At 52.9% G+C, this 17,950-nt stretch overlaps 1 protein-coding gene across 1 annotated transcript; it reads right to left on the minus strand.

Moving 5' to 3' along the window:
- Positions 1 to 9,461: 9,461 nt before the first annotated feature.
- LOC109551537 (small integral membrane protein 45) lies at positions 9,462 to 13,357 on the minus strand. The gene is made up of 4 exons (XM_073789302.1): positions 13,243 to 13,357; positions 12,305 to 12,446; positions 10,781 to 10,804; positions 9,462 to 10,674 (listed from the first exon to the last, which is right to left on the minus strand). Exon 4 carries the CDS (start codon positions 10,658 to 10,660, stop codon positions 10,454 to 10,456), a length of 207 nt encoding a protein of 68 aa, XP_073645403.1. The 5' UTR covers positions 10,661 to 10,674; positions 10,781 to 10,804; positions 12,305 to 12,446; positions 13,243 to 13,357; the 3' UTR covers positions 9,462 to 10,453.
- Between the last annotated feature and the right edge of the window lie 4,593 nt (positions 13,358 to 17,950).

Genomic DNA, 17,950 nt, shown 5'->3' on the forward strand with positions numbered 1-17,950 from the left:
GAGGGGGCGTCCAGGACTGGCTGGTGGTCTGCGTGGATGAGCCATCCCCTGACGGGGGCTCCACAGCTCCCAGACGGCCAGCTAGGGCACACTCTGGGCTCCCTATAACCCACCCTCTGGAGCAAAGTTGTTTCTGTTGCTTTCGGCACAGCAGGTGGGGCCATGATGCTGCTGAGGGGGACTGGCAGCAGGGGCTTATGGGGGGCAGTGTGATTTTATGGCTAGGGCCCTAAAGTTTGGAGCAGGGGCGGGGAAGGCAGGACACTGGAGGGGTCTTCATCATCTTTCACGGTGGCACCCCAGCCCCTCATCCCCATCCAGTCACATATTTGTACCCAAGGCTGTCCCTGCCTTATCACCTCCCCACTTGGTTTATCCCTGCAGCCCTGCTTTGGGGCCCTTCCTCACAACCACACATACCTGGGTACATGCATGTTTACCCTTCACTTAACCACAAACATCTACCCTCCGTGTGTACACACACACACACACACACAGCTGGCCAGAGGACAGAATTTCTGAGATCTATTTGTTCTAACATCCCCAGATCCCTTCCCCTCACTGAGCATCCACCCACCATCAATCACTTGGTACTATCCTCCCCCCACCCACAAATACTCACCTACCTTGATCAGAGAACAAGAAAGGTCTAGTGTTCTTCAGTCTGGGACGCTAACTCTAGTGCAGGGCCCTCACCTCCTCCGCGCCCAGATTCTGGCTGTGATGACCAGCTCACGGATCTCATCTCTCTGATCCCCTCAGTCTCCAGGCTGTAGTCCCCAGGCCTAGGGCCCAGCCTTCTCCTGACCTGTACCACCAGCTCCATCCACAGCTGGGCTGGGCTGTGGGGCAGGGAGGGGCTGGCTTCTCAGCCAGTGGGCGTCAGTGAATGGCTGCTCTGAGCCTCTGGAATCCCAAAGGGCCATGGGAGGCTCGTAACAGCCAGGCTTGGCTGCCCTGGACTCAAGGACACGTGGGGTGTGGTGCCCTGCTGCCTGCCCTCCCCAAATCTGCTCTGTCTCCCACAGACTCTGACCCTGGAGAGATGTCTGCCATAAGAATAGGGAGACTCCAAACATGGCCACGCTCCAGTGGTCCCAGAGCCGACCTCACTTCTGCTTTCCCTGTGCATTTCCCCACACCCTGTTTAGTTCTGTGACCCTCAGACCACCTTGGCCACCCATCTGAGGTCTTTCCTGGAGCAAGATGGAGTTCCTGGAGACTAAAGCAGGGGCTTTCTGCTTCAACAACTATCCCCTGAGCCCGTGCTCCCTCCACCTGGACCCTGTACTAAGGCCCTGAGCCTGCGAAGATGACCCTCCCCTGGACCTGAGGAGACCCAGGAGGTCTCCCAGCCTGGCTCTGGCATTGCGGGCTGTCAGCAGACCCTGGCCCTTGGGCTGGGCTGGGTCCCCTCTTCTGCCTCTATCATAAGAATAGTAATAATAATGAAGGTGATAATAATAGCTACCATTTACTGAACACTGACTATGTGCCAGGCACTACGTCAGGACTGGGAAGGAGCCCGCTTCTGCTCAGGAAGATGGGAACGTAAATAGATCCTTACAGTAACTATAATACTGCAGTGACGGTGGACATCCTCTGAGCACTCACCCTGAGCCAGGAACTAGGCTAAGCATTCTCCTGGCATCTCCTTTAATCTTCGCCTCATCACAGGGACCAAGCAACTGAATTTTTAATTTTATTTAAATTTAATTTGTGGCTATGATATTGGACAGCACAGTTCTAAAGGGCCTGGATTTTATTCGTCTCTGGGTCCCAGGTCCTGGTAAGAATTACCCTCATAAGTTTCTGTAGAATGAATGAATAAAAGGAAAAAATGATTGAATGAATGGTGAATATGTGGACCTAGGAACTTCCCCTCTTCTTATTCATTCTCTACCCTGCAAGCTTTAGGTTCTCAAACTTGGCTGTGCTCTGGTTACCAGGACAACCTGGTGGAAGTCCTAGTGGGTGGGGGAGGGGATCTGTCTGGAGTTCTTCCCCTTCTCTCCTTGCTTTGAGGCCTGAGGACCAGCCTGATTCTAGGAAGAAAAGAGGTGGCTGGAGGAGGGGATAGCACAGCTCTCCCTGGACAGATTGAGTTGGGGGAGCCTTTACCGCCCACCCCCACTGGATTGCATTATCTTTGAGATGCAGAAACCCTGAGCTGAAGTCAGGGGTCCTTACTCGTGGGCTTCTCTCCTCTCTTTGGCCAGTGACTCATTGTGCAACTTCTATCAGATCTCTTGCCCCTCTGGGCCTCAGTTGCCTTTTTAAATAGGGACCAGATGCCTTCATGTGGCCTCTTGAAGGTCTAGAATTCCTCCATCTTGCTCCCTGCCAGGCTGTTAGGGCCTTGAGAGCAAGGAATGGGTCTTGTTCATCTCAGTATTCCTGAGGCTCACCTGCCTGTCTCTCTCCTCCAGTGTTGGGGGCCTGGACGAAACTGCCTGCCTGTTAATTATGCGCTTGGGTTCAGCTGCCCTCTAGTGGCCCAAAGTGGCAATGACCTCCTTGTGTCTGTACACAAGTTTTTTTCCCACCAAAGGAAAGGTTGACAGGCCTGAAAGTGGCCTCAAAGGACAGACCTCCACCCAAGCAAAAAATCATTGTGGTGGCCTCCCAGACAAGTGGCACAAGCTCTAGAGTCTCAAATCTGGGTTTGTGACAGCTGTGTGATTTTGAATAAGTCACTTAATCTCTGTGAGCTCCAGTTTCTTCATCTGTGAAGTGGGAGTTATATCAGTCAAGATGGGTTAAATTATGTTTCAGTAACAAACAATTCCAAAATCCCAGTGACTTATAATAACAACTATTTATTTCTGATTCATGCCTCATGTCCACTGTGGTCTGGGTCCACTGAGGCTCTGTTCCATGTCTCCTTCACTCTGGAACCCCGGCTGATGGAGCGACCGCCTTCTGGAGCCATGTTGGTCTTTGTGGCAGAGGAAGGAGAGAGTGGTGAATCATATGGTAGCTATTATATGCTTTGGCCTGGACTTTTCTGATCACAACTCATTGGCAAGAACTAGTTGCAGGAAGGTTAACCCTACCATGTGCAAGAGCTGAAGAGACAGACATATTTGGTTAGCAGCATTGCTGGCCCGCTCACGCGGCTGTAAGGATGCAGTGAGACGTGCCGTTGCACTATCCCTCATGCAATGAATTCAATCAACCTTAGTCATTGAAATTACTGTCTTGTAATTCTGATTTCCCCTTTCATCTACCCTCGTGATTTTCTGTGACTTCCACATCAATATCAACTGTTTACAGCTGCAGATACAGAGAGGGAAATGGACTTGCCAAGTTTCACACAATGAACCCGTAGCTGGACACCCACATCTCCAGGCTCCAAATTCTGAGCTTCCCGCCCCCCACCTGACGTGGTGGAGGAGAAGGGGCTTTGCCCTCCCAGGGTTCTTTGTAAGGGTGTTGACTGACAGTGTGACAGTCTTTTGAGGGAGCCTGGAGCCACTGCCTCCCTCCCAAAGCTGGTCTCTCAAGCCTTCCCAAGCCCTGCCCGCTCAGCCAGAGTGGAGAGCCGAGGGGGTAGAACAATGAGAAGCCTGTGCCGCCCTCCAGGGCCAGAGTCCGAACATCGCAGCCACTCCTACGCAGGGACCCTACACATTCCCGCCTCCTGTTTCCCTGTCCTGGACCCAGCCCAGACATACCCACCGTATCCTGACAGCAACCAGATGGTGGGAAAGGAAAGCTCCCAGGACTCTTCAAAACCTCCCAAAGCATTTTTAAAACCTGCACAAAACCTGACCCCCAGAAAGCCTCCTAGCCTCTCTAAAATCTTTGTCTCTAAGTAGATGGGTGGCCCCTGGCAAGACAAAGAGACAGGCCCCACTCATCCGACAAGCGTGCTTTCAGGGAGGCCCTGCCCAGTGCCATGGAGGCTGCAGGCTGAGATAAGAAGATGCCGTCGCTGCTCTCCACAGACATGTGAAAAAAAATCACAGCACAAGACTAGGGCTGTAATGGGGAAAGCTGCTGGTGGGGTCAGGGAAGCCTTCCTGGAGGACATGGCAATTAGCAGGTCATCAGGTTCTCTCCCTGGACCTAGCCTTACTTGAAACACAACTTTCTGGTTGTTCATGCCCCTCTCCCACCACTTACTTGCCAGTATTCTGTGCTGCAATCACAGGACACCACTCACAATTCTCAGAAAGGTCTGCGTCCTCCCTAGCCTCCACGGCTTTGCACTTGCTGGCTCCTCTTCCCTTTATAGGGAAAACTCTTATTCAGCCTTCAAAACCCAGATCAGTAGTCATATCCTCCTTGATAAACCCCTTCCCTGGGATTCAGTTCTATTTTCAGTTTCTCACACATACTTCTCTCGCTAGGACAGTTGTAATTTGTTTACATATCCGTCTGCCCCTCCAGTCTGTGAGTTCCTTCGATTCAGGGACTATATTGTCGTTGTCTTTGCATTCTTGGTGCCAGACCTAGTGCCTGGGGTAGAGCAGGTATGTGACATGCCTCTGCAGGGTTCTGGAGAATAGCTGTATTATGCATGGGATTTATACAGTGCTTTCCTGCCAACTACCTCCTTCGACATTTACCCTAACCCAGCGAGGCAGGCAGAGCAGGAGTGATATAAAAACAACCAGCTCTCTACAAGAATCTGACATGAGCTGAGCGCAATGCCAGGCACTGACAGAGGACACTTATCTGGGCTTTAATCATCTGTGATTCTCAGTGCCTGGCGCACAGAAATGCTTGGTGAACTCAGTTGTGTGTCAGAGCAAGAAACTCGCCCCCCAAAATGCAACGTATTGTTATTTTTTTTAATATTTATTTATGTATTTATTTATTTGGCTGCACGGGGTCTTAGCTGGCACACAGGATCTTCGTGGCCGTGTGTGGGATCTTCCTTATGGCGTGATGGATCCTTTTTTTTTTTTTTTTGGTGGCATGTGGGATCTTTAGTTGCAGCATGTGAACTCTTAGTTGCAGCATGTGGGATCTTTTAGTTGTGGCCTGTGGGATCTAGTTCCCTGACCAGTGATTGAACCCAGGCCCCCTGCATTGGGAGCGTGGAGTCTTAGCCACTGAACCACCAGGGAAGTCCCAAAAAATGCAATATTTTAAAATTTTTATTTTATTTATTTTTGGCTGCGTTGGGTCTTCATTGCTGTGCACGTGCTTTCTCTAGTTGCGGACAGCAGGGGCTACTCTTTGTTGTGGTGCGCGGGCTTCTCATAGCTATGGCTTCTCTTGTTGTGGAGCACAGGCTCTAGGCGCACGGGCTTCAGTAGTTGTGGCTTGTGGGCTCTAGAGCACAGGCTCAGTAGTTGTGGCACATGGGCTTAGTTGCTTTGTGGCATGTGGGACCTTCCCAGACCAGGGCTCGAATCCGTGTCCCCTGCATTGGCAGGCAGATTCTTAACCACTGCGCCACCAGGGAAATCCCCCCAAAATGCAATTTAAATGGACAGTTTTATAGGATTTACTATTGCCAGGCCCTGACCTCAAGTTGCTCCCAGTACAGTCCTCTGGCATGCCCTAGCAGATGGAAAAATCTGGTTCCATGGGCACTGGCCTGTTTCTGTAGCCTCTGCTGTCTAGGTCAACCGTGCCCCTTGTAAAAAGTGCTGAGGGCACAGTCTACTGTGTTGCTCTTAACACTGAGACATTTCTTTTTAGTATTTGGAACCAGAAAACTTGTCTTTCATTAACAGTCAATTTCTCCTGCTATCATCTAACAGGAATAAAATGATCTCTTTGTGTTTCCCCTTTCCCTGTGGCTGCCAGGAAGCTCAGAGACAAGTAATAGTATTACTGTAGGAGTCAGAGTCAGAATATTTCCTTTCCACCCCCATGTATGTGGCTCCTTCAGCTAAAACCTTCTTGGGTCCTTTATAGGAGGAGCATGTATAAGTAACCATTTATGTAATAAGCCCTGGGGAGAGCACAGGGAAAGGATCCAGGTTTAAGAGCAGAAGGCTTGGGTGAATCCCTTACCGTCTCTGAGCCTCAGGCTCCTCCTTGGAAGCCTGGGGTAGGAGACCCTGCTGCAGCTTTTGGACATTGCCAGCTTTCCTGCGATGAAGACTGGCCACTGCCCAGGCCTCAGGTAGGGTCACGGTCAACGTCCTCCCTGCTGAGGCTGTGAAGCCTGTAACCTTGAACACCTTCACACTTTAGACCCAGTACGGCCAGAATTTTTATTTTTAAAGAGGAATCAGAAAAAAGATTTTTATGTGAAATCTCCTGACTTAGAAATGTTGCCAATTAATTTGCATTTTTTCAGGAATTCCCTGGCGGTCCAGTGGTTTGGGCTTGGTGCTTTCACTCCCAGGACCTGGATTCAATCCCTGGTCAGGGAACTAAGATCCTGCCGGCTGCATGGTGCAGAAAAAAAAAAAAAATTGCATCTTTTCAAAGCACTGTGTTGGACATACCAAACTTGGCTGCTGGCCAGATCTAGTCTGAGGCCTTCAGTTAAGCTGAATACATCTCCAATAGGGACTGTCTGGTGTGTTCAAGCTAGGGGTGGGGGAGCAGTTTTCATCATTTCTTCTGAACCCCGCCTTCCCGAGGTAATATCCCAAGAGACCTGACAGTAGGACTCGGCATCAGGTTCTGAGATGACCTGTGCTCAGGTCATGTTGACTGGTCCAGATGGGCCCTGACCCAAGCTGGACCACACACAGGACCCTGCCCCAGCCTTGGGTGATGAGTTTAAAATGGGCGCCTGACCTAGGATGAGCCATGAATCCCACCCCTGAGATATTTGTGCTTGCAGCCAGAGAGAGGGACAGGGTAACTCTCTCTCCACTGGCTGGAGCTGTAAGACAAAAGTTGCCAGAAGTTGGCTGCTACATTTTCCATGATGGGGGGCATCGGGGTTGGTTAGTGAAGTAGGTATACAGAAGCAGGAATAAAAAATAGTTTGAGGGGCCTTCCCTGGCTGTCCAGTGGTTAAGATTCCACGCTTCCACTGCAGGGGGCACGTGTTCGATCCCTGGTCAGGGAACTAGGATCTCACGGGACACTGGTGCGGCCAAAAAAAAAAAAAAAGGGTCTGAGAAAGAATTCTAAGGGGGTCTGAGTGGCTGCTTCTAGTTGTCCTGAGTCCCTGCTACTTTCCTGTCCTACAGGACCGGAACACTCCAGAGTCTTTGTGATAACTTCCCCTTCTCACCCAAGCTAGTGGAGGTGGGGCTTCTGACCTTCACAGCCATCAGTCCTAACTCATGCACATGGTTCTGCTTGGGCTCTTCCAGTTTCCTGATGAGTAACAGCAGCACGGGGCTCCCAGTCCTGGCCTCCCAGCCACCACCACCCCCACCGCCACGCCTGACACCTCTACTCACTTGGATTAGCACTGAAGGAACTCGTGAAATGCAGAGCCTCATAATGAAAGAAGTTCATCCCCTCAGGGAAGGCAGCTCAGAATACAGTGGGGCTGGCACTGCCAGAGAAACTGAGGCAGTGTGGGACTGGCTACCCAGTGGGTGGTGCTGGTTACCCCCATTCTTGTGTGGGGTGATCTGTAAGGCACTGGAAGGGCCCTGCCCTCCAATGGGTCCTGCCTCCGCCACGCCCTGCCTGCCCTGGAAGTCCATACCCAGAGCACCGATTCACATGCTCACCAAATTCTGAGGGTTCCTGCCCACCCTCCCCACCCCAGACTCCCAGTCCCAAACCCAGGCACTAGTAACCCCCTGGGTCACCCCGGGTGGGTCATTTCTCTCCGTGCTTGTTTCCTCTTCCGTAAAGCAGTGTCCTCAGTCCCTCTTGGGTTTTGCCCAGCATCCCTTCCCCTCCTTTAAGTAACAGCTGCAACCTACCCCCACCCCCTCAGACCATGTGATCAGTAGAGCCAACTCCACCCCTGGATGCCGGGGTGGGTGCCAGAGCTGCCTGGTAATCAAGGCACCCCCATCCCCTAAGCTCGTAAGCCTTGGGGGCTGACAGGAGCCCACCCCCTGAGGTTGTGCAGGAACAGATGCGTGCTCTCACCTGAAATCAAGGCACAAGGGCTGCATGAGCCTGGGGCTGCCAGGGCACCTTTGTACCACGTGGAGAAAAGTCACCTGAAGGAAGCCCACAGGGCTTAACAAGATGGAGAGAGAGAAGGATGGAGAGCTGGAGTGACCCAGTGACATCCTTGAGCCCCAGGGTCCAGCTGAGCCTGAGTCCAGAACCAAACCCTATTATTGCAGCTGTTTTCAGTTTGGTCTCTTGTGCCTGCAAGAGTCCTGGGCGGTAGTGTGGTGGGGAAGCTGCCTGGTGTGGGGGCGGGGGTGGGGGGAATCCCTGTGGGCTGCAAAATGCTCTGCTGGGTCAGAGGTCAGGGCTGTGAGACTCAGAAACAGCAGGGCTGGGCCTAGGGTGAGGCAAGAGAGGTGCTGAGAATTGAATGAGGGGGCCCTCTTGCCTCACTCTAACCTGGCTCTGCAACACAGCCCCCTGCAATTGCTGGGTTGCCCCAGGGAGGAAGGGCAGCCTCACCCCTCGAGATGAGAGAAGGCAGCTTTTGCTCTTGCTGACTCCTAAGATGGGGCGTGTGCAAGAGTGAGCCCGGGTCTGGGGTCAGGAGGTCTGGTTCAAATCTCAGCATGTTGTCCTGTTGCCTTGGCAAGTCCCTATGAAAATGGAATGGCAGCTGCCTCTGTGTGTCCTCCCCCTTTCAAGGAGGGGGACTTTTTTCTTTTTCTTTTTTTTTTAATATCTTTATTGGAGTAGAGTTACTTTGCAATGTTGTGTTAGTTTCTGCTGTACAACAAAGTGAATCAGCTATATGTAAGGAGGGGGACTTTTTAAATGGACACACAGCCACCCAGCTCTTCCCAGCCTCCCTTGCAGCTAGGAGTAGCCACGTGACTATGTATTGACTGGTGAGGTGTAAAGGGATGTAAGAGGTCCAGCCAGCAGGAGTGTCCCTCAAAGGGGCAAGTGGCCCCTTCTACCCTCCCTCCACCCTGCTCCTCGGGATGCCGAAGAGCCCCCCTCGGGTGGCACCAACCAGGACAACAGCCCTGCAGCAAGAGAGGAGCAACTCAGGTCCCCGAACACTGCATGGAGCTGTCCACCAGATCAGCTCTGGACAACCTCCCTATGAACTGTACCATAAGAAAGAAAAACGTTCTATTTGGTTTAAGGCCCTGCCGTTTTGCATCTCTGTGCCCGAATTTATATCCTAACTGGTTCTCTACCCCAGGGAATCCAGTTAGTTAGGGGGGAGGCACAAGTGCTACTGGTTTCTAGTGGGTAGAACCCAGAGATGCTCATCACCCTACCACACACAGGACAGCCCCCCTACAAAGAATGATCTGGTCCCAAAAGTCAATAGTGCCACTGCTGAGAAACTGCTCTTTCCTCTTGGAGAGTCAGTGTTCCCATCCCCCAAATGGGGGATATTGAACTATCATGATTTTTATGAGGACCCAGTGAGATGATAGACATGATCCTACTCTTAGGAAAGGAGACAGTCCTGCAAAGATAGTCATGGAGTCTTTATTATTGAGATAAATTAAGATGGACGCCCCAAAGGAGGGGAGTGAGCAGGTTGCCAATCTATGTCCAAAAAGGAGGCAGTGGTGCTCCACAGAGAAGGAGAGGCTCCAGGGTGGGCTTGGGGCCCCTGGTGCAGTGCAGGACCCGGAGGGGAGGGCAGGGGCTCCTGCCAGTGGCCTCAGCCTTGGGAAAGGGAAGGGATAGGCAAGTCCAGCCGAGGGTGGGGGGTGGGAACTGCTGGTGGTCCCCACACTGCCCACAAAGCTCACCCCATCCCCACCACCTCGCATCCTGCCTGGGGGCCACCCCCCTCACACAAACATGCTTCTCCTCCCCTCCGCACGCCTGACCCCAAACGTTCTCTCTCTCTATCACGCACACACACACCTCCTTCCTCTATGGCCTTGCCCCTTGCACACCCCACCACAAACACTCGTCCATGCCAAGCCCGGGTCCGGAGTGGTAGGACTGGGCTGGACTCAGCTGACATCCCTCCAAAGGGGGCCCTTTCCTTGGGTCAGCTTTGAAGCCTGGCCCATGAAGCTGTAGGGTCGATACCATTGGCTGGAGTGGGGAGCTGAGTGTCACCGAGGATCTGGTAGGGAAGTGGGAGATCTGAAGGCTCAGGACAGGCAGGGGCAGCCATGCCTGAGGCCGGGTGGAGGGGCAGGAGTGCTGGACAGCACAAAGGCACTGGGGGGCCGTGGGGCGTCCCCAGAGCTGGGGAAGGCAGGTGTGGGATAAGCTGGCTTGACCTGGAGAGCAAGCCCTGGGCCATCAGCAGCGACATCTCAAGGCACCCAGGTGCCCCACAGCCAGGGTCCTCCCAGAGCCCCTCCTCCTGGGAGGAGCCAGGCTGCGAGGGAGAGCCTGGACGACCAGGGATTCTCCTCCGTCTGCCCCAGGGTCTCCAGGCCGGGCGGGACGGGAGAGGGCACCCGGTGCCGGCCCCCCACCGCCAACAGAGCCGGTCAACTCAGACCTCGGGGCCCCCGAAGGCCAGGTTGTCGCGAACCATCATTGACTTGCGGAGGTCACGGTCCACCAGGGGGCGCTGCATGCGCCACTTGTGCGCCTCCTGCAAACCGGGCTCGAAGTAGTAGATGCAGGCGCCGAAGCCCACCAGAATGAGGACAGAGATGAACAGGTAAACAGGCACGAACCAGTCCAGGAAGTGCGGCATCGCGGAGGCCTTGGCTGCTGAGACGCGGTCGGTGAGAACCAGCAGAGAGGCTGCTTATCCCACCCACCCTCCCAGAGGGGGACCCGCAGGCTTCACAGAGCCAGGAGGTCGGAGCTTCACCTTACGGCTGGGAAGACGGAGACCCTGGAGAGTGGAGAGCAGTGACTCAGCAGCCCCGGCCCCCTGACCAAGCACACAGCTGCCCCCACCCCAGGGGCCCACCCAGCTCCTACTCACCCTTCTACAAGGAAGCTTATAGCTGAGGGCTGGCCCTGGCTCAGTCCCTCAACAGTATGTGTGCCCTCAGGCAGGTTGCTTAACCTCTCTGGGCCTCAGCATTGTCCCCTGCAGAAGGGGACGCTACCAGAGCCTTGTGGGGATTCAGTGAGGTGACTGACCCCTCAGAGCACTCAGAAAAGGACAGCTGGGGCCATGCCTCCTCTGAGCTGTCCCTCCCGGCTCTGACTGTGCATTTGCAGAGGCTGCCACTTACTAGGCCCCTCACAGATGAGTGGGTCCCCAGCCACCCGTGCATCCTGGCTAGGTGTGGCTTAGTGAAAGCATGGTGAACAACTGCCCATCCCTGGGGGACCTGGTTGACATCAACAGGCTCTGCACAGGCCCCTGAATTCAGGCCCATGCCCCATTTTATAATTATAAGAGTATGGACACAGTGCCAGCCCCAAAAGACTTGGACATTGGTTTCCACATCTGTAAGATGGGAGTGAAAACAGTATCTAGGTCATAGGGCTGTTGTGACTGTTAAAAGAGTTAATTTACGTAAAATGCTCAGAACCAGTGCCTGGCGCTTACCAAGTGCTACATAGTAGTTTGTTCTTAATTCTCTGGGCCTCAGTTTCCTTATCTGGAAAATGGGCATAGAAGTAGGACCCACTTCTTAGGGTCTCTGTGAATGTTTAACAAGCCAATGCCTAAGGAGCACTTAGCATCATGCTGCTTGGTGCAGAATCGGCACCCAGTGAATATCAGCTATTGTTATTTCCAGTGCACCAGAGGTGGGGAACGCAGGAAAGTGGAAGCTAGCAGGTTTAAGGTGCTTCACAAGTTTTACATCCACCCAGACTCTTTAGAATGGCCCAGAGATGCCCACATCTGCTCTCTGCCAACCTTGCCAGCCTCATCTCCCACACTACGTGCCATCACAGGGAACCACTTGTCAGTCACCTATGTGCATCTGCATGTTATACAGTCTACATCTTTGCATATGCTTTCATTTTCCTTGGAATGTCCTTTGCATTCATGTTCATGTGGCAAACTCCTATACATACTTCAAAAGCCCCACCACAGGTTATCTTCTCCAGAAATGGAATAAATCAGGGCCCATTTAACCCACCCTCAGCCCCTTCCTGAGGTGTGAGAAAAGGGTAAGGTGAGGAGCCCCACTTCTGCCTGTCAGGCAGGGAGACCACAGTCAGAATGCAGTCACAGACCTTACAGAAGGCCTATGGGGTAGATGTTACTGTGCACATTTTACAGATGAAGAAACTGAGGCCCAGAGAAGTTCACTAACTTGCCCTGAGTTACCCAATTGAGAAGTGACAGAGCTGGACTCCAACTCCCCAGCGATGTCCTGAGGTTTGATGGGGAAAATACCTGAACGGAATGAAATGAGCAAAGGCCCACCTTGTCTTCTAGGGAGGGAAGAAAGGGGATGCATGGAATGACCTCCAGGGCAGGCTGAAGAGAAGCTCCAGCTTTTCAGACCTCTGTCTCCAAGCTCCAGCTCCTCTTGTCCCTCTACTGCCAGGTGGGTCTACGAGGTGGGCTGTGAGGCCAGGGGAGGGAGAGATGCTGCTTCCCAGTCCTGCGTCCACCCAGAGCCCCTCCCCTGCCCTCCAGGGTCCCCACTGGCTGTTCTGAAACACAGTGTCTCAAGGTGCCCTATTCTCCTCATGGAGAAATAAAATGAAGAGTGTGCTAATGGCCCAAAGTCAGGGTTAGAGCAGTGTCCTCCTAACCATCTGTCCTTCCATAGAGCCAAAGAGAGGGTTCAGAATTGCTTGGTGTGGCCTGGGTTTAGGGGGAGGTGGAGAAGGGGACCTACAAGCAGAAAGGCTGCTCCAAACTAGCGTGACTGAGGCCAAGTGATTCGTGCCGCCTCCCCTGGCTCCTCCCAGGACCCTAGCCTCCTCTGAGCTTAAACATGAGAATGGGGGACTTGGGCAGATCAGAAGCCATTTCAGCTGCAATGCTGTGGGCCTGTGAAGCAGTGTTTAGGGCCTCCCAACCTCTCCAGCCCTGTGAACAAAATCCCAGGCATTCTGGGGCAACTGAGGACCCCAGACCTTCTCCTGGCTTCTCAGAGGACTGGCTTAGCTGAAGCAAAACATTCACTGGCCTTCTGTGTGACCTTGGGCCCCTCCTCACCCTCTCTGAACTTCCAGGGTTCCCTGCACAATGATGGGGTGGGGGCGGGGGCTATCAGATGATCTATAAGGAATTTTCTAGCCCCCATTCCAGCTAAAGTCCCATCCAGGACAGTGTGAGGGTTGCAGAGCCCCTCTCCCTGCCTCCCAAGCACCACTCAATCCTCCACCCGACCCCCGTGCCCGCACACCCACCTCAAGCCCTGCAGATGCCTGTTCCGAGGGCTCCGGGCTGAGCGCACAGCCTCGGCCTAAGCAGCTCAGCGTCGGCCCGTGGACTCAGTCGCAGCTGCCGTCCCCAGAGATGCTGCCATCTGCAGCCGCCCCGGGTGCTGGAAGCAGAGAAAGGGCGAGGCCAACGCCCCCTACGGGAGACAGAGTTTCTCAGGCCCAGGGGGTCTGACTGGGCCAGGAGGGGGCAGTCCTGGGCTAGCTCCGGCAGCCTGTACCTCTCCCTGCCCATTGGAGACCCTTCTCTCTGCCCCCCACCCTCAGAATAGCGGGAGGTGGGACCTGCCTTAGCCAATCAGCAGCCTGGCAGAGCAAGGGCTTTATCCTCTGTTGCCCTGGCAACCAGCCTTCTCTTCAGGATCCCTTGCACTGTGCACATGGTACAGAGATGACAGGCAGAGCAGGGTTGGATAAATTCGGGACAGGTGGGAGCCACCCAGCAGGCTGCTGGACCCCACGGCTACTAGACCTAGAGAGGAAGTGTCCCCTACCAAGATAACTAGGAGGATTTGGCCACTTGTCATTTGAGGGTAGGGAGAGATTGGGGTCCCTGGCATGTGGGCAGGACACAGAAGCAATGACCAGTAGAGCCAATGAGGGTCATGTGTTATAGAGGGAAGAACCAAGACTGAGATTCTGGACACATTGGTCCAATGTAACATTTACCATATGCCAGACACTGCTTTCAGTGCTTTCCATATTTATGTTAACTCATTTCTTGGTCATCCAAGGTCACATGGCAAAAGTCTCAGTGCCAGGGTCGGAGCCCTAGCCTGGGCTGCAGGCCCGCTCGCAGGGGCTGCCCTCCTGGTTCTGCCTTACCAGCCCCGGAGGCCCCCTGGCTGGGATACAGCCTGAGATGGTCGTGGCTCCCAGCCACGGAGCCCTCCCCGCCAGGCCAGGACTGGGCCCCACATCACTTCATCTGGTCCTCCAGCTGGTTAGTTGTTGAAGCCCACTTTGGGGTTGAGGCAGCTTCGGCTCAGAGACGTGAAGCTGCTTACCCTCTCCTTCTTCAAGGTCACTCAGCTTCTCAGTGACAAAGCCAGGGCGTGTGCGGGGGTGGGCTGGAGGTGAGGGTCTACCTCCCAAGCCTGGGTCCTCCCTCCTATGCTAGAGACAGAGTGTTTGCAAAGTTTCAGAGGCCCAGTGAGCATTCCATAAACAGCAGTGGTTGTCGTCTCAGGAGGAGAGAGCAGCCCCGGAGGCCCACGGGATGGGGAAGAGTCTTCGAGGAACCATCTCCCTGGGGAATCCATTCCCAGAAACTGAGGACAGGCAGGTGGCAAAGGCTATGGGTCAAATGGCTTTGGGTCTCTGGGTCCCCCAACCTACAGACACCCTGCCATCTGTGGGACGATCTGGGAGTCCTGCAAGTGTCCTCTCCAGCATATGTGGGCCAAGGGGACTGAGTTTGAGTTTCCAGAGAGATTTTTATTAAGATCTAAGGTACATACAGTAAAATACAAACCTTAAGTGATGAACGTTTACCTGTGTATACACCTTTGCAGTTGCCACCCAGACCATGTCTAGGATATTTTCATCATCCCAGGCAGTTCCCTCCTGTCTCTTGCCAGTCAGTACCGCCTTCCCAAAGGCACACACTGATATGATTTCTGTCACCATAGATTAGTTTTTCCTGTATTTGTATTGCACGTAAATGGAATCTTATGGTATATGCTCCTTTGTGTCTGACTTCTGTTGCTGAGCACAGTGCTTTTCTCTGCACTGACGATGTTGCCTTACCAATGTACCACAGCTTATCTGTTCACCACTGAAGGACATTTGGGGCATTTCCAGTATTGAACTATGATGAGCAAAGCTGGCAAAGTGCCGTTGAACAGTTTGGAGTGGGAGGGCAGAGAGGAGGTGGGGGAGGATGAAAGGGGCACAGAGAAACTTTTGGAGGTAATGGATACGTTCATTATAAATTGATTGTGGTGGTGGCTTCCTGGGTGTATATTTATATCAAAACTTACCAAACTGTACACCTTAAATATGTGTGGCTTATTACGTGTCAATTACACTTTAATAAATCTGTTTTTAAAAGTGATAAACAGGGGACTTCCCTGGTGGCGCAGTGGTTAAGAATCTGCCTGTCTGGGCTTCCCTGGTGGCGCAGTGGTTGAGAGTCCGCCTGCCGATGCAGGGGACACGGGTTCGTGCCCCGGTCTGGGAAGATCCCACATGCCGCGGAGCGGCTGGGCCCGTGAGCCATGGCCGCTGGGCCTGCGCGTCCGGAGCATGTGCTCCGCAACGGGAGAGGCCACGGCAGTGAGAGGCCCGCGTACCGCAAAAAAAAAAAAAAAAGAATGCCTGTCAGTGCAGGGGACATGGGTTCGATCCCTGGTCCTGGAAGATCCCACATGCCGTGGAGCAACTAAGCCCGTGCGCCACAACTACTGAGCCTACGCTCTAGAGCCCTCGAACCACAACTACTGGGCCCGTGTGCCACAACTACTGAAGCCCGCGCACCTAGAGCCTGTGCTCTGCAACAAGAGAAGCCACCGCAATGAGAAGCCTGCGCACTGCAACGAAGAATAGCCCCCGCTCACTGCAACTAGAGAAAGCCCTCATGCAGCAACGAAGACCCAACGCAGCCAAAAATAAATAAATACATTTATTGAAAAAAGTGATCAGCAGCCCTTAGATATTGTTTTAGCCACGTGATTCTTTATTCACAAAAAAGTTTATAGGATGCTCAATATGTAACAGAGATGAAGCCAGAGCTGCTTCTGTTAACTGGTGGGGTGGGGTTTCTGGGCCCTACGTACTCAGCTTCTCCCCTGCCCCTCCCGGTGCCCCTGAGGCATCTCCCCAGGGTTTCGCAGAAGTCAGTTTGAAAAACACTGGCCCAGAGGGTCTCTGATGGCCCTGCAGGTTCTGGGTGTTGATGATACAAGAACCTCCAGGCCTGGGTCTGGGCTTCCTGCCAGTCTCTACACTTCATCACAGTATGGGTCTTACACACAACTATGTTCTATTGCACTACCTATGCGACAAGCACCCACTCACCTGACCCCTCAGCCAACAGTCACCTCCCCAGCAAAGTGTAATGGGGGCCCCCAGGGAGCCTTAATGCACCTTCATCTGGGCTCCAGCTGCTTCCCATGCTGGCTCTCACCCACTGTGCTGCCTTTGGCTGTTGTTATCTGTCCATCCACCACTGAAACCTCTGTGCCTGGGTCACAGTGTCCAGCACCAGGCCTGGCCCAAGGCAGGCACTCAGCACAGGTTGATTGAATGGGCCTCAGCTCAGCCCCTCCTGGACCATGCTGAGCAGGGTCCAATGTCTTTCCTTGACTCTCTAAGGGCCTCAGTCACCTGGCCCTCGATCAGCTCTCTAGCTTCATCTCCTTCGCTCCTCATCCCACCTGCTTCAGCCACTGGCCTCCTTGCTGCTCCTCAGAAGTGTCAGGAATGCTCCCCACTTGGGGTCTTATCACTTGCTGCTCCTTCTGCCTGAATCCTCTTCTTCACTATATTTATTTAGCATTTTTCTTTTTTTCCATTTTATTATTTTTTAACATCTTTATTGGAGTATAATTGCTTTACAATGGTGTGTTAGTGTCTGCTGTATAACAAAGTGAATCAGCTGTATGTATACATGTATCCCCATAACCCCTCCCTCTTGCGTCTCCTCCCACCCTCCCTTCTTCACTATATTTAATTGGCTCCTCTCTCACCGCATGCAGACATCTGCCCAAACATCACCTTCTTAGCTAGGCCTCCCCTGACCTAAAGTACCTCCTCCTACCCATCACGTTCTATCCCCTAGCCCACCTTACTTTATTTTCCTAGTACTTACTACTACCTGACTGTCAGGGAGTCCCCTCCGTGCCCTGTGCCATGGGGAATCAAAACACCATCTGTGCTGGGGCAGGGGCTCCCTGAAGCCACGTACTTCCTGCTCTTTCTAAGCAAGGTATAACTAGTTTGGTTCGCAGTGAGAAGGATTTAGGTTAGACAGGAATATGCCTCTTTTCTCCCACATGTCACAGTAATGAACACACTGTGAGATCACGGTCCTACTCCCCCATCACACTGAGTTGGTCAGTAACATCTGATTCATCTGTGTTCCCAGGGTGGGGCATTGGGTCTTCCCTAGGAAATGAATGAATGAATCACTGCTGAGAATAAACAAACGGATGTAAATCGATTCATTCATTCATCAAATATTTCTTGAGCAACTACTATGTACCAGACATTTTTTAAAGTGCTGGACATACAAACTGACAAAATTTTGCCCTCATGTATCTTATGCTCTAGTTGGAGAGACAGACAATGAGCAGATATTATATAACTGTTGGGAGAAGCAATCTGCTGTGGGCTCTGAGTCCCTGCAGGTTCTTGCTGGGCATGCCAAGAAAGCAAGGCTCTGAAAGCTCTTTACCCAGGCCATTTCTAAGGGTTTGTTTTTGCAGCAAGCAACCTTGAGGGTTGGGAAAAGAACAGGAAAAACAAGCAACCGGAAAAAGGACAGGCATGCCTACCACTCACTGTTTTACAGTGTTTGAATTTCTAACCTCTGTGTTCCTCTCCTATAAGGCCATCCACGAGGTGTACAGGCAAACATGATGGGTGGGTCCTTTGCAGGGCTTGCGGGACGTGGGGAAAATGACACAAACAAAGGTAAAGCCACAGCTGCTGCTTTTACCTTGAGTAATAATGT

Source organism: Tursiops truncatus, chromosome 11, assembly GCF_011762595.2.
Source record: "Tursiops truncatus isolate mTurTru1 chromosome 11, mTurTru1.mat.Y, whole genome shotgun sequence".
In the NCBI taxonomy this organism is placed as follows: domain Eukaryota; kingdom Metazoa; phylum Chordata; class Mammalia; order Artiodactyla; family Delphinidae; genus Tursiops; species Tursiops truncatus.